Source organism: Triticum urartu, chromosome 3, assembly GCF_003073215.2.
Source record: "Triticum urartu cultivar G1812 chromosome 3, Tu2.1, whole genome shotgun sequence".
Classification (NCBI taxonomy): domain Eukaryota; kingdom Viridiplantae; phylum Streptophyta; class Magnoliopsida; order Poales; family Poaceae; genus Triticum; species Triticum urartu.
In genome coordinates this window covers 631,990,160-632,018,138 of record NC_053024.1, presented here as the reverse complement: position 1 = coordinate 632,018,138, position 27,979 = coordinate 631,990,160, and the positions used below count along the sequence as shown (strand labels likewise).

At 49.3% G+C, this 27,979-nt stretch overlaps 2 protein-coding genes and 1 non-coding gene across 5 annotated transcripts; 2 read left to right on the top strand and 1 right to left on the bottom strand.

Annotated features, from left to right (window-relative positions):
• Window positions 1-12,863: 12,863 nt before the first annotated feature.
• LOC125545486 (DNA repair protein recA homolog 3, mitochondrial) lies at window positions 12,864-17,845 on the bottom strand. Its single transcript, XM_048709436.1, has 8 exons — window positions 17,589-17,845; window positions 16,771-16,828; window positions 16,236-16,453; window positions 15,922-16,015; window positions 15,010-15,182; window positions 14,664-14,810; window positions 14,066-14,203; window positions 12,864-13,697 (listed from the first exon to the last, which is right to left on the bottom strand). Exons 1-8 carry the CDS (start codon window positions 17,667-17,669, stop codon window positions 13,305-13,307), a joined length of 1,302 nt encoding a protein of 433 aa, XP_048565393.1. The 5' UTR covers window positions 17,670-17,845; the 3' UTR covers window positions 12,864-13,304.
• A 269-nt stretch (window positions 17,846-18,114) lies between these two features.
• On the top strand, window positions 18,115-20,688 carry LOC125545487 (GDP-L-galactose phosphorylase 1-like). 3 transcript variants are annotated; one of them, XM_048709439.1, is made up of 7 exons: window positions 18,115-18,460; window positions 18,989-19,083; window positions 19,175-19,234; window positions 19,318-19,560; window positions 19,652-19,837; window positions 19,907-20,155; window positions 20,251-20,688. In XM_048709439.1, the coding sequence occupies exons 1-7, from the start codon at window positions 18,355-18,357 to the stop codon at window positions 20,488-20,490; spliced, it is 1,179 nt and encodes a 392-aa protein (XP_048565396.1). In that variant the 5' UTR covers window positions 18,115-18,354; the 3' UTR covers window positions 20,491-20,688. The 3 variants fall into 3 exon arrangements, with proteins under 3 accessions (XP_048565396.1, XP_048565395.1, XP_048565394.1); XM_048709438.1 differs by having other exon boundaries at window positions 18,986-19,083; XM_048709437.1 differs by having other exon boundaries at window positions 18,974-19,083.
• Window positions 20,689-20,818: 130 nt separating this feature from the next.
• Window positions 20,819-20,892, top strand: TRNAI-AAU. The gene has a single exon. It is a non-coding gene; the product is annotated as a tRNA-Ile (tRNA).
• The last annotated feature ends 7,087 nt before the right edge of the window (window positions 20,893-27,979 follow it).

Genomic DNA, 27,979 nt, shown 5'->3' with positions numbered 1-27,979 from the left:
TAGGCATAAGTATTGTGACATAATGTGTAATAACAGGCCATAATACAATAAATATTGATATAAAAGCATGATGCAAAATAGACGTATCACTGCCGAGGTCTAGGATGTATTGCATGAAGGTGCGGCTTGTGAACTGCGTGCCGTTGTCGGTGATGACCCTGTTTGGTATACCAAAACGGCAGACTAGCCCCTTGAAGAACTTGACGGCCAACTGTGCTGTAACCTTCCTCACTGCCTCCACCTCCGGCCACTTTGTGAACTTGTCGATTGCAACGTACAAGTACTCAAAGCCCCCGACAACGCGAGGGTAAGGGCCCAGTATGTCAAGCCCCCAGACCGAAAACGGCCAGGAGAGAGGGATTGTTTGAAGGGTCCATCAACCTATGCATAGGGGTTGGCACACGTTTTTGTCATGATTCTCCGATAGGAACTTTGGGGCACTCTTTGAGGTTCTATGTGTTGGTTGAATAGATGAATATGAGATTGTGTGATGCATATCGTATAATCATACCCACGGATACTTGAGGTGACATTGGAGTATCTAGGTGACATTAGGGTTTTGGTTGATTTGTGTCTTAAGGTGTTATTCTAGTACGAACTCTAGGGCTGTTTGTGACACCTATAGGAATAGCCCAACGGATTGGTTGGAAAGAATAACTTTGAGGTGGTTTTGTACCCTACCATAATCTCTTCATTTGCTCTCCGCTATTAGTAACTTTGGAGTGACTCTTTGTTGCATGTTGAGGGATAGTTATGTGATCCAATTATGTTATTATTGTTGAGGGAACTTGCACTAGCGAAAGTATGAACCCTAGGCCTTGTTTCAACGCATTGCAATACCGTTTACGCTCACTTTTATCATTCATTACCTTGCTGTTTTTATATTTTCAGATTACAAAAACCATTATCTACTATCCATATACCACTTGTATCACCATCTCTTCGCCGAACTAGTGCACCTATACAATTGACCATTGTATTGGGTGTGTTAGGGACACAAGAGACTCTTTGTTATTTGGTTGCAGGGTTGCTTGAGAGAGACCATCTTCATCCTACGCCTCCTATGGATTGATAAATCTTAGGTCATCCACTTGAGGGAAATTTGCTACTGTCCTACAAACCTCTGCACTTGGAGGCCCAACAACGTCTACAAGAAGAAGGTTGTGTAGTAGACATCACGCACCACCACTGGATTGGCCAACCACGTCGGATGGGGCACTCCTCTCACCAAACCAGCCGCTTCCAATTTCCTGATCTCCTCTGTGATGAACTCTTGTCGTTCCAAAGCTTGCTTCCCGACCTTCTGCTTGACGGGTCGCGCATGGGGACAGACAGCAAGGTGGTGCTCAATCACTTCCCTGGGAATGTCGGATGCTCGCCACGCAAACACATCGACATTCGCCCGCAGGAAAGCGACGAGCGCGCTTTCCTATTTGTTGTTGAGGGTGGAGCTTATGGTGAAAGCCCCTCCCGTGCCATCTGCCTTGACGGACACCCTCCTGGTCTCTGGTGGTGCAGCTCTGGATTTCTTTCTCTTGCCGGTAGAGCTCTCGGGCACGTCCTCGATGGTAGCACAACACTCCAAAGAGGTGCGCTTGCCGGAGTGGGTGGGAGAGGTCTTGCCGGTCTTCTTCTTCCCTCCCGGGGCTTCAACAGCACAAGCAAGTGCCTTGGCGACAGCTGCTGCAACTGCTTCTCGATAGAGTTGGTCAGCGCAGAGTAGCACATCCTTCTTGTCAGAGGGGACGGTGATGATGGTCATCGGCCCAGGCATCTTCAGTGTGTTGTAGGCGTAGTGCGATGCCGCCATGAACTTGGCTAGTGCCGGGCGGCCGAGGACCCCGTTGTAGGGCAAGGGGATCTCGGCCACATCGAAGACAATCCTTTCTGTCCTGTAGTTCAATTCACCTCCAAACGTCACGGGCAATGTGACCTTCCCCTTCGGCTGGCTCCTTCCCGGATTGACCCCTTGAAACGTACCCGTTTCCTTGAGGTCTCCATCAGGAATTTGCAGCCTTTTGATCACGACGAGCGAGATCAGGTTCAGGCCGGCCCCGCCGTCAATCAGCATCTTGTTCACCTTGAGGCTGCGTATCGTTGGCGAGACCAACAACAGGCAAACACCCGACCGCATCGTGCGGCCAGGGTGGTCCTCGCGTCAAAGATGAGGGTCATGCCGGACCACTTCAGTGGCTTCTAAGCGTCGAACGATGGCTCTGCTGCTGTAATCTCACGCACCCACTACTTGAGCTGGCGGTGACAAGTGTGCAGCGAGGCACCACCATCGACGCACATGGCCTTCATAGCCTTCTGAAACTCTTACTCGCCGAACTCGTCGTCCTCGTCATGATCATTGTCTTCCTGCTTCTTGTCGTGGCCCCGAGCGGGCCTCTCTTGCTGTTCATCCTTGCCGCGGCGGCCTCCTTGCCCACCATGCTTCTTGTCGGATCCTTCGGCACCATCCTGGCCCTTCTCCATGTCCCGTCTCTCATACTCGGCCTTTTTCTTTTCGGCAAGCAGCTCGACCTGTCGGCAGTTCTGGAGGTCGTGGCCCTTGGTGTGGTGGATCTTGCAATACTGCTTGTCGGAGCCTCCTGGCTTGTCGGCGACCCCCAAGGCCCGGCAGGCGGCACGCCCGGAAATCTCCTTGCCGGGGTCGTCTGCCTTGGCCTTCTTGGCGGCGCCGGTGTCGTCGGATCCCTCGACCGCAAGCACGGCCTTGCCCTCGCGTTTCCTGTTTTGACGTCGGCTCTTCTTCGTCGGGGCAGCGGTGTCTTCATCAGTAGAGTCGGTTTCCACACCGGCGTCCTCGCCGGGGTACTTCCTTCCCTCTTCAGCCCGGGCGCACCTATCGGCCAGAACATAAAGTTTGGCCACATCCTTAACCTTGTTCATCGCCAGCTCTTTGCGCATCTTGCGGTTGCGCACGTTCTGATGGAATGCGCTAATCATGGTGGTGGGATGAACATCGGGGATGTTGTACTATACCCGGCTGAATCTCTTGATGTACTTGCACAGGGTTTCCCCTTCCTTCTGGGGAATGATATGCAAATCACTGGCCTGGCCATGAGCTTGGTGGCCTCCGGTGAAGGCACCACTGAACTCATGGCACAGATCCGACCAAGAAGAAACGGAATCCGCCGGCAAGTGCATCAACCAAGACATGACGTTGGGCTTCAGTGCCAATGGGAAGTAATTGGCAAGCACCTTGTCATCGCAAGCTCCGGCAGCTTGCATTGCGATGGTGTAGATGCTGAGGAACTCTAACGGGTGGGTCTTGCCATTGTACTTCTCGCCGACGTCGGGCTTGAACATGCGGTGGGACGGCCACTGGAACTGCCGCAGCTCATGGGTAAAGGCTGAGCAACCCATCTCGTAAGGTAGGCCGCCGGAGCCCCCCGGTGCTGGGTGGTCCATAGCGGGTCCCGCCCGCTTATCCGACTGGTGGCGTATATCGCGCCGGCGCTTGATAGTGGTTCGAGCGTCTTCGTGGGCTCGCTCCCGAAGAACTTGGCGTTGATCGCGGTGGGTCCGGGGGTCGGACGATGCTATGGAAATGTTATCACTAGCGTCGTTACGATGGACCAGCACCGGCGGCGGCTGGCGCGGGGGAGTAGAGTGCACTGTGACTGCAACTCCCCCGATCCTTCCACCGCTGGTGTGTGGTGGCTCGACGGAGCGCCAGCCCGAGGGCCCTGCTGGTCGTGGCTTGTATTTGTTGGCGACGGTGACGAGGCTCCAGATGGTGGCTCTCCACTCGTCGAGCTTCTCCGCAGCAGGAGGAAAGTCGAGGAGTAGCTGCGCGCGCGCCAAAGCTTCTGCTGGCGCGGGTGGTGGCGAAAGCTACGTGGAACGTGGCGTGCTTCGACTTCTAACCACGTTAGAAGGAGCTCTATCACGGCCCAGCGGCTGCCTGCCATTGTCGCCAGCACTTCGGCGGGCACGCTGGCCTCCTTCGTCCCGCAGATGATGCACATGGCTCTTTCCACGGCGGTGTCTAGGGTCGCCGGCGTGGTGACGCTGCTCGTCACGCACACCATGGGAAGAGCGCGCTATGGGCGCCGGGGCGGGCGTCCTGGAGGTCGTCGCGCCACCCGTGGGTGGCACGGCAGCGACCCTGGAGGGCCCCGCGCCACCCGCGGGGGGCCCAACTCCGTCTCTGGATTTTGTGCCGTGCAGCCCGCCGTCTTGCGCACGAACGACGCCGCTCGCCAGGCTCTGACTGCCAGAGCGATGTTGGTGCTCGCGGGCCGCTCCTCGGGTCCTGTCCGCGACTAGCCCGCTACTCGCCCTCGTCGGTACGGGCCGTCTGACTCCCGACGAACTGACCATCGTGGTCGCCTTCTTCTTGGAAGCCATGGCGATGAAGAACCGCTAGGATAACTTCTAGACCAGATTCTCACAACTGTGTCGCCCCTACCTGGCGCGACAAAGATGTCGGTGGGAACGACACCTATGGGATCACTGGGATCCCTTCTACAGTCGCCGTGTACGGGGTCGTGAGGAGAGCATGTTTAGGAGCAAGCACACGGATCATTTACCCAGGTTCGGGCCGCGAGGATGCGTAAAACCCTAGTCCTGCTTTGGTGGATGTATTGAGTGTTCTTGAGCTTTTTGAACTAGCTACGGTGGTTGTCCCGTTCCAAAAAGCCGAATCCCTCTCCTGGTCGCCTCGGGCCTCCTTTTATAGAAAAAAGGGGTTGCCACAGTGGGACACAGGAGGTGGATAGGCCTACAGTGTGCGAGCTTATCGCACTTGCATTACGGGACAAAGTGCATTAAATGCGCTATGTAGGTGTCCATTAGCTTTATCGGGGACGGGAACGAGGCCCGTCCCGTTTGTCGCCGCTCCGCCTTGCTTCGACACGCGCCCAGGCTAGCGATGCATGCAGCGTCATGTAGGCAAGCAAGCAGCTGAGGTGGCGCGGTGGTAGGGCCTTCATCAAGATCTGCATGTCGCCACGCGGGTGCTTGCTGATTTGGCCTGGAAGCTTCATGTTGCCATGCAGGTCCCTACCCAGCTGGTTGGGATGGCGGCTGCATGCAAACGGCGGCGGAGTCTTGGCTGGTGCGGGCCTGGCAGTGGCCCTGCTGGCGTCCTCGGCAAGGGCCTTGCCGGGGGCCCGACAAGGGTCTTGTCGTGGTGTCATAGTCATCCCCGGCAAGACGCTTGCCGGGGGTCTTGTGGATTTCCTTGGCGAGGACCCCGCCGAGGGTCGTCGTCTCCTGATCCTCATCTGATCTCATATATCTATGGTCTTGACAAAGATCTGCATGCCACCACGGAGGTGCCTCCCGAGCCATGGTCCGACGTAATTGTCGACAGTGTTCGGAACCTTTGGGCTCAAGGGTGGCTCGCTCTGCTGGCGTTGGGCAAGTTGCCCCGGCAAGGCTCTTGTCGGGGCTACTGAGGCTGCCCTGGCAAGGGTCCTACCGAGGGAGTCCGCCTTGCCCCCTTTGCTCTTTGTGTTTCTGGTCTTGGCGTTGCCTCTGATCGCCTTGCGCCTTTGGCTTCTCTCCGGCTTCCCTCCCCTGCCCTGCTTAGTGTGGCCGTGGGCGCGGCTCCGACTGTCCGTGCACAAGTAAAGGGGTGAAAAGGAGCACCCCTACTTTTGTACACCGACATGGTCATACACTCAATGTAAATGGTTTTACCGAATCTCAATCGTAGTGATACACATATTCATAATATTGAAGCCAAAAGATGCAAAGTTAATAATGATAGTGCAACTTATATGTGGCACTGCCGTTTAGGTCATATTGGTGTAAAGCGCATGAAGAAACTCCATGCTGACGGGATTTTGGAATCACTTGATTGTGAATCACTTGATTCTTGCGAACCATGCCTCACGGGAAAGATGACTAAGACTCCGTTATCCGGAACAATGGAGCGAGCAACGGACTTATTGGAAATAATACATACTGATGTATGCGCTCCGATGAGTGTTGATGCTCGCGGCGGGTATCGTTATTTTCTGACCCTCACAGATGATTTGAGCAGATATGGGTATATCTACTTGATGAAACATAAGTCTAAAACATTTGAAAAGTTCAAGGAATTTCAGAGTGAAGTGGAAAATCATCGTAACAAGAAAATAAAGTTTCTACGATCTGATCATGGAGGAGAATATCAGAGGTACGAGTTTGGTCTTCATTTGAAACGATGTGGAATAGTTTCACAACTCACGCCACCTAGAACACCACAGTGTAATGGTGTGTCCGAACGTCATAACCGTACTTTATTAGATATGGTGCAATCTATGATGTATCTTACCGATTTATCACTATCGTTTTGGGGTTATGCATTAAAGACAGCTGCATTCACGTTAAATAGGGCACCATCTAAATCTGTTGAGACGACACCATATGAATTGTGGTCTAGCAAGAAACCTAACCTGTCATTTCTTAAAGTTTGGGGCTATGATGCTTATGTGAAAAAGTTTCAACCTGATAAGCTCGAACCCAAATCGAAGAAATGCGTCTTCATAGGATACCCAAAGGAAACTGTTGGGTACACCCTCTATCACAGATCCAAAGCCAAGATATTTGTTGCTAAGAATGGATCCTTTCTTGAGTAGAAGATTCTCTCGAAAGAAGTGAGTGGGAGGAATGTAGAACTTGATGAGGTAATTGTACCTTCTCCCTTATTGGAAAGTAGTTCATCACATAAATCAGTTCTAGTGATTCTTACACCAATTAGTGAGGAAGCTAATAATGATGATCATTAAACTTCAAATCAAGTTACTACCGAACCTCGTAGGTCAACCAGAGTATAGTCCGCACCAGAGTGGTACGGTAATCCTTTCTGAAAGTCAGGTTACTAGACCATGACAAACCTACGAACTATGAGGAAGCGATGATGATCTCAGATTCCGCAAAATGGCTTGAGGCCATGAAATCTGAGATGTGATCCATGTATGAGAACAAAGTGTGGACTTTGGTTGACTTGCCCAATGATCGGCAAGCCATTGAGAATAAATGGATCTTCAAGAGGAAGACAGACGCTGATAGTAGTATTACTATATACAAAGCTCGAATTGTCGCAAAAGGTTTTCGACGAGTTCAAGATGTTGACTACCATGAGATTTTCTCACTCGTAGCGATGCTTAAGTCTGTCCGAATCATGTTAGCAATTGCCATATTTTATGAAATCAGGCAAATGGATATCAAAACTGCATTCCTTAATGGATTTCTTAAAGAAGAGTTGTATATGATGCAACAAGAGGTTTTGTCAATTCTAAATGTGCTAACAAAGTGTGCAAGCTCCAGCGATCCATCTATGGACCGGTGCAAGCATCTCGGAGTTGGAATATATGCTTTGATAAAGTGGTCAAAGCATATGGTTTTATACAGACTTGCGGTGAAGCCTGTATTTACAAGTGAGTGTAAGCACTACAGCCTTTCTGATAAGTATATGTGAATGACATATTGTTGATCAGAAATGATGTAGAATTTTCTTGAAAGCATAAAGGAGTGTTGGAAAGGAGTTTTTCAAAGAAAGACCTCGGTGAAGCTACTTGCATATTGAGCATGAAGATCTATAGAGATAGATCAAGACGCTTGATATATTTTTCAATGAGTACGTACCTTGACAAGATTTTGAAGTAGTTCAAAATGGAACAGTCAAACAAGGAGTTCTTGCCTGTGTTGCAAGGTGTGAAGTTGAGTAAAGACTCAAAAACCCGACCATGGCAGAAAATAGAAAGAGAATGAAAAGTCATTCCCTATGCCTCGGTCATAGGTTCTATAAAGTATGCTATGCTGTGTACCACACCTATTGTGTACCTCACCAAGAGTTTTTTGCAAGGGAGTACAATAGTGATCTAGGAGTAGATCACTGGACATCGGGCAAAATTATCCTTAGAGGACTAAGGAAATATTTCTCGGTTATGGAGGTGATAAAAGAGTTCGTCGTAAAGAGTTACGTCGATGCAAGCTTTGGCACCGATCTAGATGACTCTAAGTCTCGATCTAGATACATATTGAAAGTGGGAGCGATTAGCTAGAGTAGCTCCGTGCAAAGTATTGTAGACATAGAAATTTGCAAAATATATACGGATCTGAATGTTGCAGACCCATAGACTAAACTTCTCTCACAAGCAAAACATGATCACTCTTTGGGTGTTAATCACATAACGTTGTGAACTAGATTATTGACTCTAGTAAACCCTTTGGGTATTAGTCACATGAAGATGTGAACTATTGGTGTGAAATCACATGGCAATGTGAACTAGATTATTGACTCTAGTGCAAGTGGGAGACTGAAGGAAATATGCCCTAGAGGGAATAATAAAGTTGTTATTTATATTTCCTTATATCATGATAAATGTTTATTATTCATGCTAGAATTGTATTAACCGAAAACTTAGTACATGTGTGAATACATAGACAAACAGAGTGTCCCTAGTATGCCTCTACTTAACTAGCTCGTTAATCAAAGATGGTTAAGTTTCCTTGCCATAGACATGTGTTGTCATTTGATGAACGAGATCACATCATTAGAGAATGATGTGATGGACTAGACCCATCCATTAGCTTAGCACTATGGTCGTTTAGTTTATTGCTATTGCTTTCTTCATGACTTATACATATTCCTATAACTATGAGATTATGCAAATCCCGAATACCGAAGGAACACCTTGTGTGCTATCAAACATCGCAATGTAACTGGGTGATTATAAAGATGCTCTACAGGTGTCTCCGATGGTGTTTGTTGAGTTGGCATAGATCAATATTAGGATTTGTCACTCCGATTGTCGAAGAGGTATCTCTGGGCCCGCTCGGTAATGCACATCTCTATAAGCCTTGCGAGCAATGTGACTAATGAGTTAGTTGCGAGATGATGCATTACGGAACGAGTAAAGATACTTGCCGTTAACGAGATTGAACTAGGTATGATGATACCGACGATCGAATCTCGGGCAAGTAACATACTGATGACAAAGGGAACGACGTATGTTGTTATGCGGTTTGACCGATAAAGATCTTCATAGAATATGTAGGAGCCAATATGAGCATCGAGGTTCCGCTATTGTTTATTGTCCGTAGATGTGCCTCGGTCATGTCTACATAGTTCTCGAACCCGTAGGGTCCGCACGCTTAACGTTCGATGACGATTTGTATTATGAGTTATGTGATTTGATGTACCGAAGCTTGTTCCGAGTCCCGGGTGGGATCACGGACATGACGAGGAGTCTCGAATTGGTCGAGACGTAAAGATCGATATATTGGAAGGCTATATTCGGACATCGGAAAGGTTTCGAGTGATTCGGCTATTTTTCAGAGTACCGGAGAGTTACGGGTATTCGCCGGGGAAGTAATGGGCCTTAATGAGCCATACGGGAAAGGAGAGAAGGGCCTCAAGGGGTGGCTGCCCCCCCCCCCCCCATGGGCTGGTCCGAATTGGACTAGGGAGGGGTCGGTGCCCCCCTCTTTCCTTCTCTCCCTCTTCCCCTTCTTCTCCTACTCCAACTAGAGAAGGGTGGAAACCTACTCCTACTAGGAGTAGGAATCCCCCTTGGGGCGCGCCATAGAGAGGGCCGGCCCTCCCCTCCTCCACTCCTTTATATACGGGGGAGGGGGCACCCCATAGACATACAAGTTGATAGTTGTCTTAGCCGTGTGCGGTGCCCCCCTCCACAGATTTCCACCTTGGTATATCGTTGCAGTGCTTAGGCGAAGCCCTGCGCCAGTAGATTCATCATCACCGTCATCACGCTGTCGTGCTGACGCAGCTCTCCCTCGATCTCAACTGGATCTAGAGTTCGTGGGACGTTACCGAGCTGAACGTGTGCAGATCACGGACGTGCCGTATCTTCTGTGCTAGGATGGGTCGGATCATGAAGACGTACGATTACACCAACCGCGTTGTCATAACGCTTCCGCTTACGGTCTACAAGGATATCGGGGACAACACTCTTTCCCTCTTGTTGTTATGCATCATATAGATGGATCCTGCGTGTGCGTAGAATTTTTTTTGAAATTACTGCATTCCCCAACAGTTATGTCGCCGGTGCTCACTGTCCATATCTTGACTCGTATGATGCTTGTTGCTACCGCTGAGAGATGAAGAAAGGGGATAGTGAACGGTGAGAAAGGCGTGAGAGGATTTATGGCGTCGCTTCGAGAAATAACGTGGCGTCTCAACCACGTACCCCCTCCTAGCGGTCGCTCGGGTCTGGCTCACTGAAAATGACTGTTCTCCGTTCATCCAGAGCTAGGCTTTGACTTGCTTTGAGTTTCGTGCGATGCATGTCCGGATTACGTAGACGACGAAACAGACAAAAACTAGAGTAATATTACATCTACGTGAAACACATATGTAAATTAACATAAACAACAACGTGGTGGGCTGGGATTGGAGAGAGGGCGAGGAAGGGGCCCACCCCCATTAAAAATATCAGCGTGGGGCGTAGCATTATTGCAAAAACTGTATCCCTTTAGCCCGATCGAGAGGATGGCTGGCAAGCAAATAGACCTTAACTCTACCACTAATCGAGTGGTACACACAGTTTGCAGTGAGAGTGCAAGCTCGTATGTACTGTACAACCAGTCGCTGCTAGAGAAGCCCAGCCCGTGGTGAAATGGGGCCGTGCTCGTGCTGGCCTATTTCCGGCTTAAGCCGTCCACGTCACGCGTGGAAACTAGCAGGGTGACGGGACAGTGGGGCACGTACGTGGACGTTGATGGATCAGGAGAGACGCGAGATCGACGATGACATCTTCGTCTCCACCGCATCGACTGTTGGCAGCAGGCAGGCTTAAGTTAACCCATGCAACGACTGGTCCTCCGTGCTAATTTGAAAACCAAGCAAGCAGAGCACGCTGGTCTTGTACCACTGGTGAAACACGAATTCCCCTGTCTGTTTGCAGCAGCGTGTTTCACCAAGTACGGCGACGTCGACGTCGACGTCGACGTGGGGAGAGAGAGAGAGAGAGAGAGAGAGAGAGAGAGAGAGGGAGAGAGATTCCTTGCTTCCACATGGCACGATGCGGTGGACGAGACTAGGGCCACATGGCACGGTGCTCAGTCTCCGTGTCTGCCTCGCGTGGCGTGGCAGCAATTAACCAGCTGGACGGATCGGTCGGGGCGATAACAATTCCGTCCTTTTCCACCGGCTCCGGGCCGTAGCACGCCGCGCCCTCTCGCCGATCGCTCTCGCTGCCTGCCATGCCCGTTGCTGTGTGATGTTTCAGTCCCCACGCCGTCGGTAAGATCGAGGGGGAAGCTCGGCAGGCAGGCGTCCCTCTCCCGATCGCCAGGCGACCCAACAGCAGTAACAAGCTCTCCCGTGGCAGCGTTGTGTTCTCCCGTGGCCGGGATGCATGGTGGTAGGGACGTAGGGTACGTACGAGTAGTATGAACTATGAAGTGAAGCTTGGGCATCGCTCCACATAACGTTCTTTCCGTGCTAGAAAACGGCCAGGCATGGCCCCCCGCAGCGACCATGGCCACCACGTCCCCGCCTACATCAGCAGCAGGACAAAGAATGTGCCAAGCTCGAGTTTGGTTGTCACCACCATCACCGCAGCTATTACCCAGGCCAGGAATGTGCAGCCGCGCCAACAGTTCAGGTTTGGCGCCTGTTCCCCGGCCGTACACAACCCCTTAACACACTACTAGCTCCCAAACCCAACGAAATTGACCACCCAGGCACAATACTATGCCAGCATCCAGCGGCGCCTCCAGGCTCCGCATTGGCCAGGACTTCTTTTTTCGAATCAAGACAAGCAAGGCCCCAAGAGCACAGCATCAGCTTACGCTCCTCGCAGCGCACATTAGCATGTGAGGGCGCATATGGCCATGTCCCCCGGGCTCTGCACGTACGGCATCGGCCGGCCGAGAGGGGCGTCGTGGTGGCTCTGGCCACCAGGTGACCGGGTGCACCGCATCGATCATATCCTCGGATCCGTCCGTCACATGGGGGGACGGAGCCAGCGGCACGGGGCGCGGTGGAGAGCCACGCCGCCATTGATCGGGCGGTACGGGCGCCGCATCGGCGACGTGGTCTGGTTGCAGAGCGCGAGGCACGAGAGACCCGCCAGCCCGGGCCGTGGCGATTAACCTGAATTTTCAGACCTGAAAGCTCGTGGGCGGCTGTTCTTCAGGACTCTTCACGGACGCACGGCCCGGAAACGATCTGATTCGATCCCGCATACAAGGAGCAGGTGAATAGATCGGGGTCACCAAACAGCAAATTATTATGATCGGTTGCGTAGACCCTTCTTCGGCGAAATCATGTCGGTTTTCCTTGAAGAGATGGACTGTTACTACATGATCTACGAATCATTGGGTGTGTCAATTAGTGCTTGGCATTCATTCAGGAAGAGGGAGCCGCTCCTACCACGAGAGAGAGATATTTAGTGGACGTTAACCAACAGTTAGAGGCGCTGGTACGGGAGTGGAGCGTACTTCAATGGTGCACATGGGGGCTCAACGGAAAGCACTTGTTATTGTCTTCTACTAACCTTAACCAACCATACTCATGGAACATTCATTGGGGTCGTTTGACTTGCTAAAGGAAATGGCTGGCCAATGGCCGAAAGACACAGACGATCGATTGGAAGGAAGGATGAGTAGTAGCTTCCATCTCTTTTGGACTTGGATAAAAAGAAGAAAAAGGACCCCCATGAAGTACACCTGCTGGAGCATTTTAACACCGCAACGAACGAAAAGTGCTTGCACTGGCACAAATCATTGGATGCCTTGACGCCCACGTGGCCATAACTCCGGAAGAAAGCCATGCCATTGTCACGCCACTCTTGTTCTTTCATAACGAAGGGAAAAAATGATTGCTATATCCTGGAGATCTCTGAATGAAAAATCTTCAGGAAAAATGGCAGATGACAAGCATAAAGAAGCAATGACATGCCCAGACCAAACTTGTTTCTGGGTTCTGTGCTGCTCAATGCAACACCCGAAATTTTTTGCATCTCAGTGCTGCCGCTCAAAGCAACTGCTCTCATGTTAAGGCCGAAATGGAGCAGGAGAATCAAATTCTTCAAGTAGCAGCAGCAACTGTAGCTGCTCAGTCAAGAATGTTGCTGGACCTTACTTAGACAAGAGGAAATAGTCAAGGCATGCAACATATATACATGATTACATGCTACTGTACTGAATCCTGATCCCTCCCCTCGCCCCCTCCTCCCCAAATCCACCCCAATGCCTACCCTAAGCAGCTACCATAATTTTGCCTCTCGAGCACCCTTCCTCATTTTCCAGTACAGTAAGAACACAAGGTCCCAAGTCCAAAATACAATCCTCCGCGCCGCAAGTAACGTTCCTAGCTCACTTATCATCGCTGGTTAAGCCCCGATTATAGCGGCCATATCCTCTTCCGATGACGTTTCAGGTCTGACAATCTCTTCAGGCGAATCGTCCAGCAGATCGTCCTCAGCCTCCGGCTTTCTAGGCGGTTCAGTTTGGATCAATCTCCTTAGCTCCATCTCCAGTTCTTTCGCGGCGCTCTCGTTTTTAGTAAGGAAAGCTTTAACGGCATCTTTACCATGGAACTGCTGTTCGTTGAAAGAATAATACGCGCCCCCGGTCTTTTTAACAAGCCTGTGCTTTAACCCAAGATCAAAAAGCTCTGAACTGCGGCATATTCCTTTTCCAAATTCCAGCTCAAACTGTGCAGTCCTGAACGGTGGGGCATGCTTGTTTTTCACAATCTTCACAGTAACCTGACTTCCTATAATCTGCAAACAAAATTCATTGTCATCATTTCCACGAGATTGTTAGATAAGCAGCGTGTATAATGGTTCAAGCCACTCATCTCACATGCCATATGAGGAACCTAATCTGCAAGGGCAGTTATTTTATTTTACCCAGTGATGGCATAACTTAATATTCAATTCACTGCATTGATAGCAAAAAACAAGCCTCTAAGAGTTGCATGTATCGCATGTCTAACAGAAGTTCAGCACAAAGAGAATTAAAAAAAATGTCTCATGCAGGTATGACCCTCAAAAGAAGTCAGTTTTGAACACCAAAACCAACATGTTAAAAGTATCAGTAAATTTCCAAAAACAGCTAATGGTAAGGATATAATGAATTAGTACATTACCTCTTCACCTTTCTTTACCATGCCAATTCGCCTGATGTTCAGGCGAACTGAGGCATAAAATTTAAGGGCATTTCCACCGGAAGTGACCTCTTGTGGCCCTCCAAATCCTCCCCCAAACGTCTGTACCTTAGACCTGATCTGCAACGTGTTTAAGGATACAAATTATTAAAAAAAATCAAAATATGTGAAGACGAAAAGACTGGAGAGGTTATTGCAATGCCAAACATGGGAATTTTCAGGAGAAATGCAGGATAAATGTGCATAATAATGATGGCCATCTCCAATTAATCATGCCCAACAGAGGATCAAGAAGAACCAGTTGTATATATACTTTTAATGTTTCTTAATCTTCAAAGAAAAACATTTCCTAGCTTCAGCGGAATATCATTCTGGAAGTTTCCAGGTAATTATACCCTCAAGTAAAATTAAAATGGCTATCAAGACTTATTGACTTGCATCAATAAAATAAATCCAAATTCCAGTAGTAGATGAATAATTGCAAAATTATGTGAGTTGTCTACTCACCATTGAGCCATAGAAGGAATCCTATGCCAACTAAGAAGTAAAAAACTCAAAGAAATGGCCGTATAATTAGTACCTGATTAATAAATAGCAAAACTGTCTGGGATAGTGAAAGAGAATGGCTCAGTTTGCGAAGAGCTTGACTCATCAGTCTGGCTTGGAGAGCCACATGTGCATCACCCATCTCTCCATCAAGCTCGGTCTTGGGGACAAGAGCTGCTACCTGCACAATAGAATAAGATGAATAGTGTAAATAACTCTGAAATGAAGGAAGAATTTTGGTTATTAAGATTGAGTAGCATGCTTAAAGTATTAACTTGACAATGCACTAATTTGAGCAGTATTGCAGTCATGATTAAGTAGAAACTAATTCTGCTATGAAATAGAAAATCAGATGGGAGGGGCAGCGGTCAAGGTCTTACACTGTCAACAACAACAACATCAACAGAGCCACTTCGAATCAGCGTGTCTACAAGACTGAGTGCTTGCTCAGCAGAGTCTGGCTGAGAGAGAAGCAAGTTACCGGTGTCGACACCAATTGACTCTGCCAGAGTTGGATCCAAAGCATGCTCTGCATCTACAAATGCACAATAACCTAGAGACAAGGCAAACCAAAAAAATAAAAAATAGTTAAGTTGAATTTCGATAGCCACAGGACTATGCCTATAAACTTGAGTACACTTAAACCAAGATTTAATTCCTTCAACACGTTTAACTGTGCCAAGTAAAAAATTGTGGCTCATACTGAAACAAAGTAAATCAGGATTATGGAAGAGCTCCCATTCATGGACTCATAGTTGACTTATCTTCATATTACGTACTCTTATGCATAAATTAAATTTTCACCACATTCTATTCTTTAAGCATAAAAGAGCATGTATCATATCAGATGCAAACAGAAAGGTCCAAAATTAAATACACTGGATTACTAATGTACAGCACAAATAATTTGGGAATTGACATGAAAAGAAACTCAGCGTGAGAACTTTTAGCCAATTGTTCGAATAGTTTGGGGTTTAATAGGGAGGTTTGAGAAGCAACGTGTGTACAAAACAGAATTAACAATACATCTTAAGGTTCACGTTATTAAGCAGTTGCAGGTTAGCAGAACCTTGATTAATGCATGCTACATCAACAGCAGTTGAATAAATAATATTTCTGAATCACCACGCGCTCAGTCCTATACGGACATGCTACGAAGTCCACACTTACTTCCATAGACTGAAGGGGAACACAGAAGGGTGCCACTTTTCTCTAGTACTAGTAATTAGCCAATCACAAGAAAAGGAAAACAGAACATCGAAAGGAAGTCAGTTTCAAAGTTTTGGGCTTACCACCGCCGCTAAGCTTTTGTGCTTCTGCAATAACGTGAAGAGCAAGAGTTGTCTTTCCTGAAGCCTCTGGGCCGTACACCTCTATAACACGTCCCTGCAAAGAATAATGTAATGCCAATTTTACAAAACAAAATACATCATTGCAAGAAAACCATAAATGGTTGCTAAAAGATAACACCATGAACGGGACTAGTGACTAAAGTCAAATGTAAAAGAACAATTTTGTGGTACCAAGCAGATTACAAATTGCAACATAATGAGCATCAAAGAGCTTCCACTCTGAAGAACATATGTAACTGTATGGGAATGTGTACCTTTGGAAGCCCACCAATTCCCAGTGCCAGATCCAAAGAGAAAGATCCGGTAGACACAACAGGTACTTCTCTATGACCTTCAGAGCGGCCAAGCCACATTATTGCTCCTTTCCCGAACGAAGTTGTTATTTGATCAATGGCCTGATGTAAAGCCAAGTCTTTCTTTGACATATTCTCCTCACCGGAGTCGGTGCCACTTGACTTTGACTTCTTTTTGGCTAACCATAAGAGACGAATCAGTACATGATTCAGTATGTAGTACGAGTGGAACATAGTTGGAGCAAATCATGCAGTGCAATACCGCAGTGCAGGTAACAGTAAGAAGTACTAAGAAATGATTCATTAGGTGGTAGCAATGAAGCATAATGGAAGACAAATAAGTAATCATGCAACTGAATTTCCTAAAATTATATGTAGGTTCAAATATCAGTTCGAACAACAAAATTAAGCAATTATAAATCGATCCACATATTGCAATGCTCAGAATACATGGCAGAATATTTGCATGAACATATGGAGAAATGATGTCTACAACCTTTAGATGCGAAATCTCGGCAATGAAAGGTAGAGCCACATATCACCTGCCTATAGCTCTGCAGAAATATCAAAGCATTAGCAACAACATATCACTGTTCCATTGTTCGTAAACCATTGATTCTTATGAAATTGCCCCACATAAATCAGCATCCTCTTATAGCCCATTAGGGAGAGACACTTGGTGAACTCTACTGCGCTATCGCGTTTCCTTCAGTAATTCTTTTGAAGCCTATCGCGTGTGATACATTTCTTCCATTGATTTTATTTAATCCCTAACGGATACAAGCATACCAGAAAGGCGCTGCAAACAAACTCTTCAGGCCAGCTAGACGGCTACAACTTGCAAGGATGAAAATTGCATGGCGCTAATCGAGTCTAAAAAAAGCAGTTGATCTATTTTCAGTACTCCATCACAGGTAATAAATCTAAATAAAGCAGACAACATATTATCACGAATTGCATTTTCAAACGGCAGGTTCAGAACAGGGGGTGATAGGATATATACCTTAAAACAAATCAGTAAAAGAATAGTGTTTAAAACGGCGTCATCTGGTGAAATACACTAAATTGGAGCGGGTTTACAGGCTCTCACGGTGGGAAATCGAGATTAAAACAGGAGAAATCGGGGCCTAAAAAAGGAACGCAGCCGATCAAACTCCGAGACCAGAGCAGGGCTCTGGCATCCGATCACTGCAGCGGAAGCATTGGGCTCGTCCGCTCTGGCTGCGCGCCCCCAACCCCCAACCCGTCCGAAAATGAAAACAACACACGCTTTGCGCACACAGCGGAGAGGGCAGGAGCAGGGAGAGTTTCGACCTCGGGGCTGGAGGCGGTGGCGGCCGAGGCGGCGGAGGCGATGGCCCGCCGCAGCGACGCGCGCCTCAGGAGGGTCGCCATGGCGGCTCGGCGGTCTCCGTCCCCTGCAGCCGCGAGGGGAGGATTTGGGGAGGGATGGGGGGCTAGGGTTTAGGGTTTTGCGCGCTCGGTTTTTTCTTTTCTGCTCAGTGTTTTCGGCCGCCGCCTCCTCCTCTTGTTTTGCGCCTCCGGTCTCTGCTCTGCTCCCCGTTCTCGGGCGACGGGAGGCGCGGGCGAGCGCCCCACTGCTGGCCCGCACACCATGGGGACCTGCGACGACCAACGTGGGACCCACTTGTCTGCGTCGACGAACTGCCCGAGACCGGTGTGGACCATGTCCACGGAAGTGTTTTTTTTAAGCAAGCGTCCACGGAAGTACGACCTCCTTTTCTTCTTCCCCCTGGAACTACAGGCCCACGCACAGTCAAACAGCACAGCCGCTTTCTCTGGACTGGAGGCCCAATAAGAGGCCATATGGCCCGGCCCGGCCAGTACCTTCGTCTCCCTCGGTCCTGCCACTTTCTCCCCAAAGTTTCGAGTAAGATCCGGGCATCCGGCTCCCCTCCACCTCCACGTGGGATTCGCGTGAATTTCCCCGTCGTTCTCCAAGGACTGTGCCCCGAACCATCCGCTTCGGAGGGGCTCGCTTTGAGTGAGATCCAGTTCTTGGGCCGCCATTGCTGCGGCGCCCGCGTCCGTTCCCGGCAACAGGAGGAGGTCTCTGTGCATGCCCGTCATCTCCCCCCTTCCTTTCTCGCTTTTGCCAGCGCCGGCTGCTCCCGCGGCGTCGCGAGCTCGCTGGAACAGCTTCCCGCACCACCGGCTTTTGCGAGGTAATCTGAGCTCGCTTTCTCTGAAGTTCATGTCTTCTTTTGTGCTTCCGGTCAACTATGTATATGCTGTCGGTGTGGCCTTGGCGACTTGTCGCTGACGGTGGTTCGCCCCATTAGCCGTGCTCTGGAATGGATACACTTGAGGCTGAAATTAGAAATGTTCTGCGTATTTGATTTGATATCTGGGTTGCCTCTGAAGCTCCCGTTTGAGCTGAACTCAAATGCAGTGCAGATGCGAATGGGCTAATCTGGACTGTGGTCTTGGGCTAGAGCTGTACTGCTTAATATATGAAATTATGTACGGCTACATACGTTCTTGCTCCACTGCTAACTAGTACTCCAATGAAGCATAATGGAGTAGTTCAATATCGTTTTAGATCAAATCATTCGATTTACTTGAATTAGAATTAGTTATACTGAATGCGGTCAAAGTGGAACTTGGCAATGGGATTTGTTAGCATCGTCTCCTACGAATAAGTGTGATGTTTTTGTGTGGTCTGACGCCGCTGTCAGTTGAAACAAAAGCAGGCATGTGCAGCAACGGTTTTGATTCAACTAACTGCCTTCGTATGGAGGAGGTTGAGCCGAATTTATCCCCATTTCTCCACAAGCTTTTTAAAGAGGTTGGTACTGTTTGCACTTCTGTATGTTGTTGATAACTATAAACAGAAATGGAAACTGAGTGTATTGGGAAATGGCGAATGGTTGTTGCAGTGGGATGACCGCAAGGCGAGGGGATTGTTTCACCACAACATCACTACCTGTGAGACCAAGGTTTCACGTTCTTCTCTGATTAACTATACTGAGAATTATCTGGGTTTTTTCCCTAGTTGAATTTCCTAGTGTCACGTTGACAGGTGCTACCTGGAGAACACAATTTTGTTGCAACATTGATAGAAGGGCGTGACCAGAAGAAGCGGCCAACTGAATTTGGAATGAACCAAGTCCTCCAACCATTTCATAGTGACAAGTTCAATTTCACTAAAGTTAAACCAGAGGAGGTGATCTTCAGGTTCCAAGAAACTGAGAATGATTCTGCCCAGTATTTTGACGGAGCTCCTCCCACTGTTTCAGCTTCTCCTAGCAGCATTTTGATCAACGTCAGTGTGTCTCCGTCTCTGATATTACTTTAACCTCAGCTGGAAGCCTGGAATGAAAACTGATTTACTGTTTCTGTAATCTGTGTCACAGGTGAGCCCAATCGGGTACTGCCATGTGCTTTTGATCCCTCGAGTCCAGGAATGCTTACCACAAAGGGTTGATCAAGAGAGCTTCTTACTGGCCATGTACGTCGCAAGGGAGGCAAAGAATCCATTCTTCAGAGTTGGCTATAACAGTCTGGGTGCTTTCGCAACAATCAATCACCTCCATTTCCAAGTTAGTCATACTCAAACTTCACTGATTATCTCTGCCTTATGCTCCCCTCTCACAGATATTGCTTGTTAGGCATACTATCTGAAAGTGCAATATCCAGTCGAAAAGGCGCCGACAGAGAAACTGACAGTTGTAGGGAACGGTGTCACCATTTCTCAGCTGGTGTGGTACCCAGTAAGCGGCTTTGTATTTGAAGGCGGAGCGAGCCTGGAGGATCTGTCACAGGTCGTCTCAGATGCATGCATCTTCTTGCAAGAGAATAACAGACCTTTCAATGTCCTTATCTCTGAATCTGGCAAGAGAGTATTCCTTCTACTACAGGTACAGTACTGCAAATGCAACCTCGGCTTTATTTGTGAACTAGAACTGGATTGTCGGCTTAACATTTATCTCCCTCTGTTTGATCGACGAACCAGTGCTACGCTGAGAAGCAGGCTTCCGGGAAGGCGAGCCAGGAATTCCTCGACATGAGAATCAACCCAGCGGTGTGGGAGCTCAGCGGCCATCTGGTTCTGAAGAGGAGGAAGGACTACGACGAAGCATCTGCGGCAACACTATGCGGGTTTTTGGTTGAAGCGTCCCTGTCTGAAGCAGAGTTCCAGGAGCTGAAGAAGTGCGTCTTGGAGTTCCTGGCCAGTGGAAGTCCTGAAAAGTGAAAAGTAGAGATGAAACCAAACCAATTCTGAGGTGCTGATCAGTAATGTTGGGTGTGCTAAGTCGTTTCAGATATGCTGTCAGCTGTCAGTTCAGCATGGTCCTGAGGGTCTCTATGATTGTTCCATGTAACCAACTAAGTTGGTGACAACTTGTACATTGTCCTTCACTGTTTCGGAGCCGAATCACTCCATTTTTAATCAAAGCCTCAAACACCATGATCTTCCATCGCGCATGCGCTACCGAGGCCGTGCTATTTCGGGCGTACAATGGTTGCAACTAGTCCTGTCGGATTGGATATCTATCTTTTGTCGAAGAACGATGCCAAGTGGCCTATTAGCTCAGCTGGTTAGAGCGTCGTGCTAATAACGCGAAGGTCGCAGGTTCGAGACCTGCATGGGCCAATAGTTTTTCCATGGCTTCGTTTCATTTCATTATTATTGCACGGGCAAACCATTTTATCGGAAGATGGACCCACCGTACAGACTCCACACAATAGTTTTTTTTTTGAGGGGGTCACCATAGCTCGGAGGCAGGGACGGAGACCATTTCATTTCATGCAGAAGTGGACCAGGCCCCATGCCACTTGCGTACCCTGCCCACCCATGAGCGAGCAGTCGAGCAGAGAGATTCCTGGAGGGGGAAGCCATGCAAGGGACCGGGGCACCGCACGCAGGCCCGCCATATGCCCAAAGCGGCCACGGAGCGGACCACCAGGCACTGCCAGTGGCGTTGAAGCAACCAGAGGTCACTGTACCCATGCCGTCCACGTTTGCGCTCACGGCCACGGAGAGAGAGAGAGAGAGACGGGCAGCGCCCGTGTTATTCAAGGGAGGATTGATTATAACCCACCCCCACCCCCCCCACCCCCCAGCTCGTGTGCCTTGGATATCTTAAGCCCCTTTCTTCGTCTCCCTTCCTTCTAACCCCCTCACTTCTGTTTCGTTGTTGCTAATTTCCTCACTTCTTAAGCCCCCAATAGTTTTTCCACATGGCTTCGTTTCATTTCATTATTATTGCACGGGCAAACCATTTTATCGGAAGATGGACCCACCGTACAGACTCCACACAATAGTTTTTTTTGAGGGGGTCACCATAGCTCGGAGGCAGGGACGGAGACCATTTCATTTCATGCAGAAGTGGACCAGGCCCCATGCCACTTGCGTACCCTGCCCACCCATGAGCGAGCAGTCGAGCAGAGAGATTCCTGGAGGGGGAAGCCATGCAAGGGACCGGGGCACCGCACGCAGGCCCGCCATATGCCCAAAGCGGCCACGGAGCGGACCACCAGGCACTGCCAGTGGCGTTGAAGCAACCAGAGGTCACTGTACCCATGCCGTCCACGTTTGCGCTCACGGCCACGGAGAGAGAGAGAGAGACGGGCAGCGCCCGTGTTATTCAAGGGAGGATTGATTATAACCCACCCCCACCCCCCCCACCCCCCCAGCTCGTGTGCCTTGGATATCTTAAGCCCCTTTCTTCGTCTCCCTTCCTTCTGACCCCCTCACTTCTGTTTCGTTGTTGCTAATTTCCCCCTTTGGCATAGTTATCTCTTCATTAAGCTAATAATCCAATATATTAGTCTAATTATATTCTGAAATGACCACTCCGCCCTCGTATGTTTTCTTCAAGTCGCAAGACAGAGAAGTCGCTCGTTCGTTTATGTTTCTGCTCGTCCCGTCAGTCGCGAGACAGAGATGGCTTGCTCGGCCATGTTCGGCATCACACTGGACTAGGTGCCAGGGAAAACGGAGGAGGAAGGGAGATAGTAGAATTGGGTGCGCGCGTGCTCACTCCGGTTCGTTCGGTAGCGGCGGACGACCAGGAGACGCAGGGTCGACCCGGAGGCGGGCGGGCGGGGCCATGGATTGGGGCCAGGAGCGCGCCCGGCAGCCGGTTGGAGTAGAGATTGGTGGTGAGAGCATCTCCAACAGCCGCGCCAAAACTAGCGCCGCGCCGCAAAATTGCCCGTTTTAGCGCGCGCGCAACCGGTATAGTTGCTCCAGCGGACGCGCAAAAACAGCGCGCACGGCATATGTAGTTCAGCGTGCGGGCCGAAACTCAATCGCGCGCCGCTTATTTGCTGCGCCCGCTCCCACGCGCTCGCTCACAACTCCCATCCCCCATCCAGCCGCGCCGCAGCCGCCGACCGCGCCACCCGGCGACCGTTCCGGCGCTTCCCCGGCCTATCCCCGCCCCGCGGCGGCTTCCCCGACCCCCCCTCTAGTCCCACCGCCCCTCGCGTGCGTCCGTCCTCCGACGAACAGCGCCCGTGCGCTCACTGCCGCTCGGCGCCCGCAAGGTGTTCGACAAAACGCCTAGAAGGTATGTATTGCTCAAAAGCCATGGATTTCGTGCATGTTGATTGTAGTTTTTATATCATAGTATTGAACATTGTAGATGAGTTCGTCGTATGATTCTTTCGAAGAAGAATTTGATATGGAAGAGGAGGATGATCTTGCAATGATCCTAGCTATGCATATCAATAAAAAACCTAAACACGATGGTTCGGTTATGGGTCGTAAGAAAATTTGGAGGGATAGGATCGATGCCCACAACAGATTGATCAAGCATTATTTTGCGGAGAATCACACATACCCCGAGTCGTATTTTCGTCGCCGGTTTAGGATGAGCACCGAGTTGTTCAGGCGCATTGCAGAGAAACTAGCGAGCCATGACCGCTTTTTTCAGCAAAGGAGGAATGCCACCGGAGAGCTCGGGCATAGCACCTTTCAGAAGGTGACAGCCGCTTTGCGTATGTTGGCATACGGTATACCGGCTAATCTAGTTGATGATCACTTGGCTATGGATGAGAGCCAAGCCATCATGTGTGTCAAGCGCTTCGCAGTCGGAATTGTGCAAGTGTTTGGCGAGGAGTATTTGAGATCTCCCAATGCTAAAGACGCCGCAAGGCTATTGGCGATGAACAAAGCTCGCGGCTTTCCTGGCATGCTTGGCTCAATAGATTGCATGCATTGGAGTTGGAAGAATTGTCCAAAGGCATGGCATGGGCAGTTCCATGGCCAAAAAAAGGGTGCCACTATAATCCTTGAAGCGGTGGCCGATCAAGAGACTTGGATTTGGCATGCATTCTTTGGGATCCCTGGATCTTTGAACGACATCAATGTTGTCAACCGGTCACCACTGATGAATAAGATTGCAAATGGTGAGTTGCCACCAGTGCAGTTTGTAGCAAATGGTCGTACATACAACTATGGCTATTATCTAGCGGATGGCATCTATCCAAAGTGGCAAACCTTTGTCAAGCCGTTGAAAAAGCCAGAAGGTAAGAAAAAACTTGATTTCCACAATGCTCAGGCGGCGGCTAGAAAAGATGTGGAGAGAGCTTTTGGGATTTTGCAAGCCCAATTTGCTATTGTGAGAGGACGGGCTAGATTTTGGGATCAGAAAATGCTTTGGTACATCATGCACGCTTGTGTGATCATGCATAACATGATCATCGAGAATGAGCGTGGCCAAGATGTAGGCTACTCTCAGTATGAGCTCTTGGACATAACGTGCGAGTGCGACGGAGGGCTGAAAGGGTGGCCTGTTTTGTTGCCTCCTATCATGCCATTCGACGTCCCGCAGCGCATAATGATCTTCAGAAGGATCTAATTGAGGAGTGGTGGGCATGGAATGGACGACAAAGAGCATCATGATTTATGCGTTTGATATTGTATTGTTGAACTATTTGTTGTGTTTATTGCATTATTTGTTGTATTGAATGATAAACTATTTGTTTGAGTTGTAATAATGAAATTGAATTATTTATTTTGATTTATTTTTGTTTGTGTTTGATCTTTTTGCTTATGTTTTGGAATGCATATGTTGTTTGTGCGACAGTCGCACGCGCTGCATTTTTGCGCGCTGCTGGAGCGGCGCGCGCGTGCGCTACTTTTTAGCGCGGCTGCTGGAGCCAGCGCTGCGCGCCGCGCCAAACCAGGCGACCGGCGCGCGGCAAAGCAGTTTTCCACGCGACGCGTTCGGTGCCTGTTGGAGATGCTCTGACCGGCGGAGCTGAGGCTTGGCGGCGGCCAGCTGAACTGAGGTCTGCGTCGATCTGGGGCTGGGTAGAAACTGAAGAGCAGTTCTGTCTAATCAGATGCCCTTTGGTTGGTTATATATTGACAAATATGTTAAGGATGTCAAAGGGGGGAATTAGCAACAACAAGACCGAACTGGGGGGCTTAGAAGGAAGGGAGACGAAGAAAGGGGCTTAAGATCCAAGGCACACGAGCTGGGGGGGGGGGGTTATAATCAATTCTCTCGTTATTCAAGGCTGACGCGTTTCACAGCCGAGTACCGATGGACATTCTTTGAATCATACTGGATCGCCATAGATCTTGAAGGGACCCAACCCAACGCTTGGAGGGAGATGGACGTGTCGATGGCGATCACATTTTTATCATCAGATGTGTGCACTTCGGTGGGATGGACGGCGATCCAATCAGGTAGCAACCGGCGGCTGGCTAAAGGTTGATTGGTTACTTAGAGTAACTTCAATGGAGCGACCCATTTCGTTCGCCGTTGTTCATTTGGGTCGGCGCGGACAAAACAATGGCCTAACGCACATACCCATTTTCATTTTGCGTCCGCTTTGTGTCCACGCGGACCCATTTCCGGCTCAAATTTGGGACTGATTTGGGTCCGAAGCGGACACAAAGCGGATGTTTTCTGCCTCCCTCTCGTCCTCCACTGTCCGCTGCATGCCCGCGCTACCCCACCTGCCATCCACCTATTGGGGAACGTAGCAGAATTTTAAAATTTTCTACGCATCACCAAGATCAATCTATGGAGTCATCTAGCAACGAGGGAGAGAGGAGTGCATCTACATACCCTTGTAGATCACGAGCGGAAGCGTTCAAGAGAACGGGGTTGATGGAGTCGTACTCGACGTGATCCAAATCACCGAAGATCCTAGCGCCGAACGGACGGCACCTCCGCGTTCAACACACGTACGAAGCAAGGACGTCTCCCGCGCCTTGATCCAGCAAGGAGGAGGGAGAGGTTGAGGAAGAGGGCTCCAACATCAGCACGACGGCGTGGTGGTGATGAAGCTGCAGTACTCCGGCAGGGCTTCGCCAAGCTCTTATGGAGGAGGAGAGGTGTTGGGGAGGGGAGGGGCTGCGCCTTGGATGTTGTGTGCAGCCCTCCCCTCACCCCTCTATTTATAGGGGAAGGGGGAAGGGGGCCGGCCCCCTCTAGATGAGATCTAGAGGGGGGCGGCGGCCAAGGGGAGGGGGGGCTTGCCCCCCAAGCAAGGGGGCGCCCCCCCTTAGGGTTTCCCCCAACCCTAGGTGCATGGGCCCTAGGGGGGTGTGGCGCCCCAGCCCACTTGGGCTGGTTCCCTTCTCCATACAGCCCATAAGGCCCACCGGAAGAGGTGGCCCCTCCCGGTGGACCCCTAGAACCCCTCCGGTGGCCCCGGTACAATACCGATATGCCCCCGAACCTTTCCGGCGACCGTATGACAACTTCCCATATATAAATCTTTACCTCCGGACCATTCCGGAACTCCTCATGACGTCCGGGATCTCATCCAGGACTCCGAACAACATTCGATAATCACATACAAGTCTTCCTAACAACCCTAGCGTCACCGAACCTTAAGTGTGTAGACCCTATGGGTTCGGGAGACATGCAGACATGACCGAGACGACTCTCCGGTCAATAACCAACAGCGGGATCTGGATACCCATGTTGGCTCCCACATGCTCCACGATGATCTCATCGGATGAACCACGATGTCGAGGATTCAATCAATCCGTATACAATTCCCTTTGTCAATCGGTACGTTACTTGCCCGAGACTCGATCATCGGTATCCCAATACCTTGTTCAGTCTCGTTACCGGCAAGTCACTTTACTCGTACCGTAATGCATGATCCCGTGATCAACCACTTGATCATATTGAGCTCATTATGATGATGCATTACCGAGTGGGCCCAGAGATACCTCTCCGTCATACGGAGTGACAAATCCTAGTCTCGATTCGTGCCAACCCAACAGACACTTTCGGAGATACCTATAATGTACCTTTATAATCACCCAGTTACGTTGTGACATTTGGCACACCCAAGGCACTCCTACGGTATCCGGGAGTTGCACAATCTCATGGTCTAAGGAAATGATACTTGACATCCAGAAAAGCTACAGCAAATGAACTACACGATCTTTGAGCTAAGCTTAGGATTGGGTCTTGTCCATCACATCATTCTCCTAATGATGTGATCCCGTTATCAATGACATCCAATGTCCATAGTCAGGAAACCATGACTATCTTTTGATCAACGAGCTAGTCAACTAGAGGCTCACTAGGGACGTGTTGTGGTCTATGTATTCACACATGTATTACAATTTCCGGATAACACAATTATAGCATGAACAATAGACAATTATCATGAAGAAAGAAATATAATAATAACCATTTTATTATTGCCTCTAGGGCATATTTCCAACAGTCTCCCACTTGCACTAGAGTCAATATTCTAGTTACATTGTGATGAATTGAACACCCATGCAGTTCTGGTGTTGATCATGTTTTGCTCTAGGGAGAGGTTTAGTCAATGGATCTGCTACATTCAGGTCCGTATGTACTTTACAAATCTCTATGTCTCCATTTTGAACACTTTCACGAATGGAGTTGAAGCGACGCTTGATATGCCTGGTCTTCTTGTGAAACCTGGGCTCCTTGGCAAGGGCAATAGCTCCAGTGTTGTCACAGAAGAGAGTCATCGGGCCCGACGCATTGGGTATGACTCCTAGGTCGGTAATGAACTCCTTAACCCAGACTGCTTCTTGTGCTGCCTCCGAGGCTGCCATGTACTCCGCTTCACATGTAGATCCCGCCACAACGCTTTGCTTGCAACTGCACCAGCTTACTGCCCCACCATTCAAAATATACACATATCCGGTTTGTGACTTAGAGTCATACAGATCTGTGTCGAAGCTAGCATCGATGTAACCCTTTACGATGAGCTCTTCGTCACCTCCATAAACGAGAAACATTTCCTTGGTCCTTTTCAGGTACTTCAGGATATTCTTGACCGCTGTCCAGTGTTCCATGCCGAGATTACTTTGGTACCTTCCTACCAAACTTACGACAAGGTTTACATCAGGTCTGGTACACAGCATAGCATACATGATAGACTCTATGGCCGAGGCATAGGGGACGACACTCATCTTTTCTCTATCTTCTGCCGTGGTCGGGCATTGAGCCGTGCTCAATCTCGTACCTTGCAATACAGGCAAGAACCCCTTCTTTGACTGATCCATTTTGAACTTTTTCAATATCTTGTCAAGGTACGTACTCTGTGAAAGACCAATGAGGCGTCTCGATCTATCTCTATAGATCTTGATGCCTAATATATAAGCAGCTTCTCCAAGATCCTTCATTGAAAAACACTTGTTCAAGTAGGCCTTTATGCTTTCCAAGAATTCTATATCATTTCCCATCAACAGTATGTCATCCACATACAATATGAGAAAT

What these genes read in the sequence shown, in the direction of transcription:
- LOC125545486 (XM_048709436.1), bottom strand. Translation starts at nt 17,669, where the DNA reads ATGGCGACCCTCCTGAGGCGCGCGTCGCTGCGGCGGGCCATCGCCTCC. An exon ending in CCGAGATTTCGCATCTAAAG is followed by an intron (nt 16,454 to 16,770) that starts GTTGTAGACATC and finishes TCTTATGGTTAG; the next exon opens with CCAAAAAGAAGTCAAAGTCA. An exon ending in ACAAAAGCTTAGCGGCGGTG is followed by an intron (nt 15,183 to 15,921) that starts GTAAGCCCAAAA and finishes CCTTGTCTCTAG; the next exon opens with GTTATTGTGCATTTGTAGAT.
- LOC125545487 (XM_048709437.1), top strand. Translation starts at nt 18,355, where the DNA reads ATGCCCGTCATCTCCCCCCTTCCTTTCTCGCTTTTGCCAGCGCCGGCT. An exon ending in TCACTACCTGTGAGACCAAG is followed by an intron (nt 19,235 to 19,317) that starts GTTTCACGTTCT and finishes TCACGTTGACAG; the next exon opens with GTGCTACCTGGAGAACACAA. An exon ending in GAGTATTCCTTCTACTACAG is followed by an intron (nt 20,156 to 20,250) that starts GTACAGTACTGC and finishes TCGACGAACCAG; the next exon opens with TGCTACGCTGAGAAGCAGGC.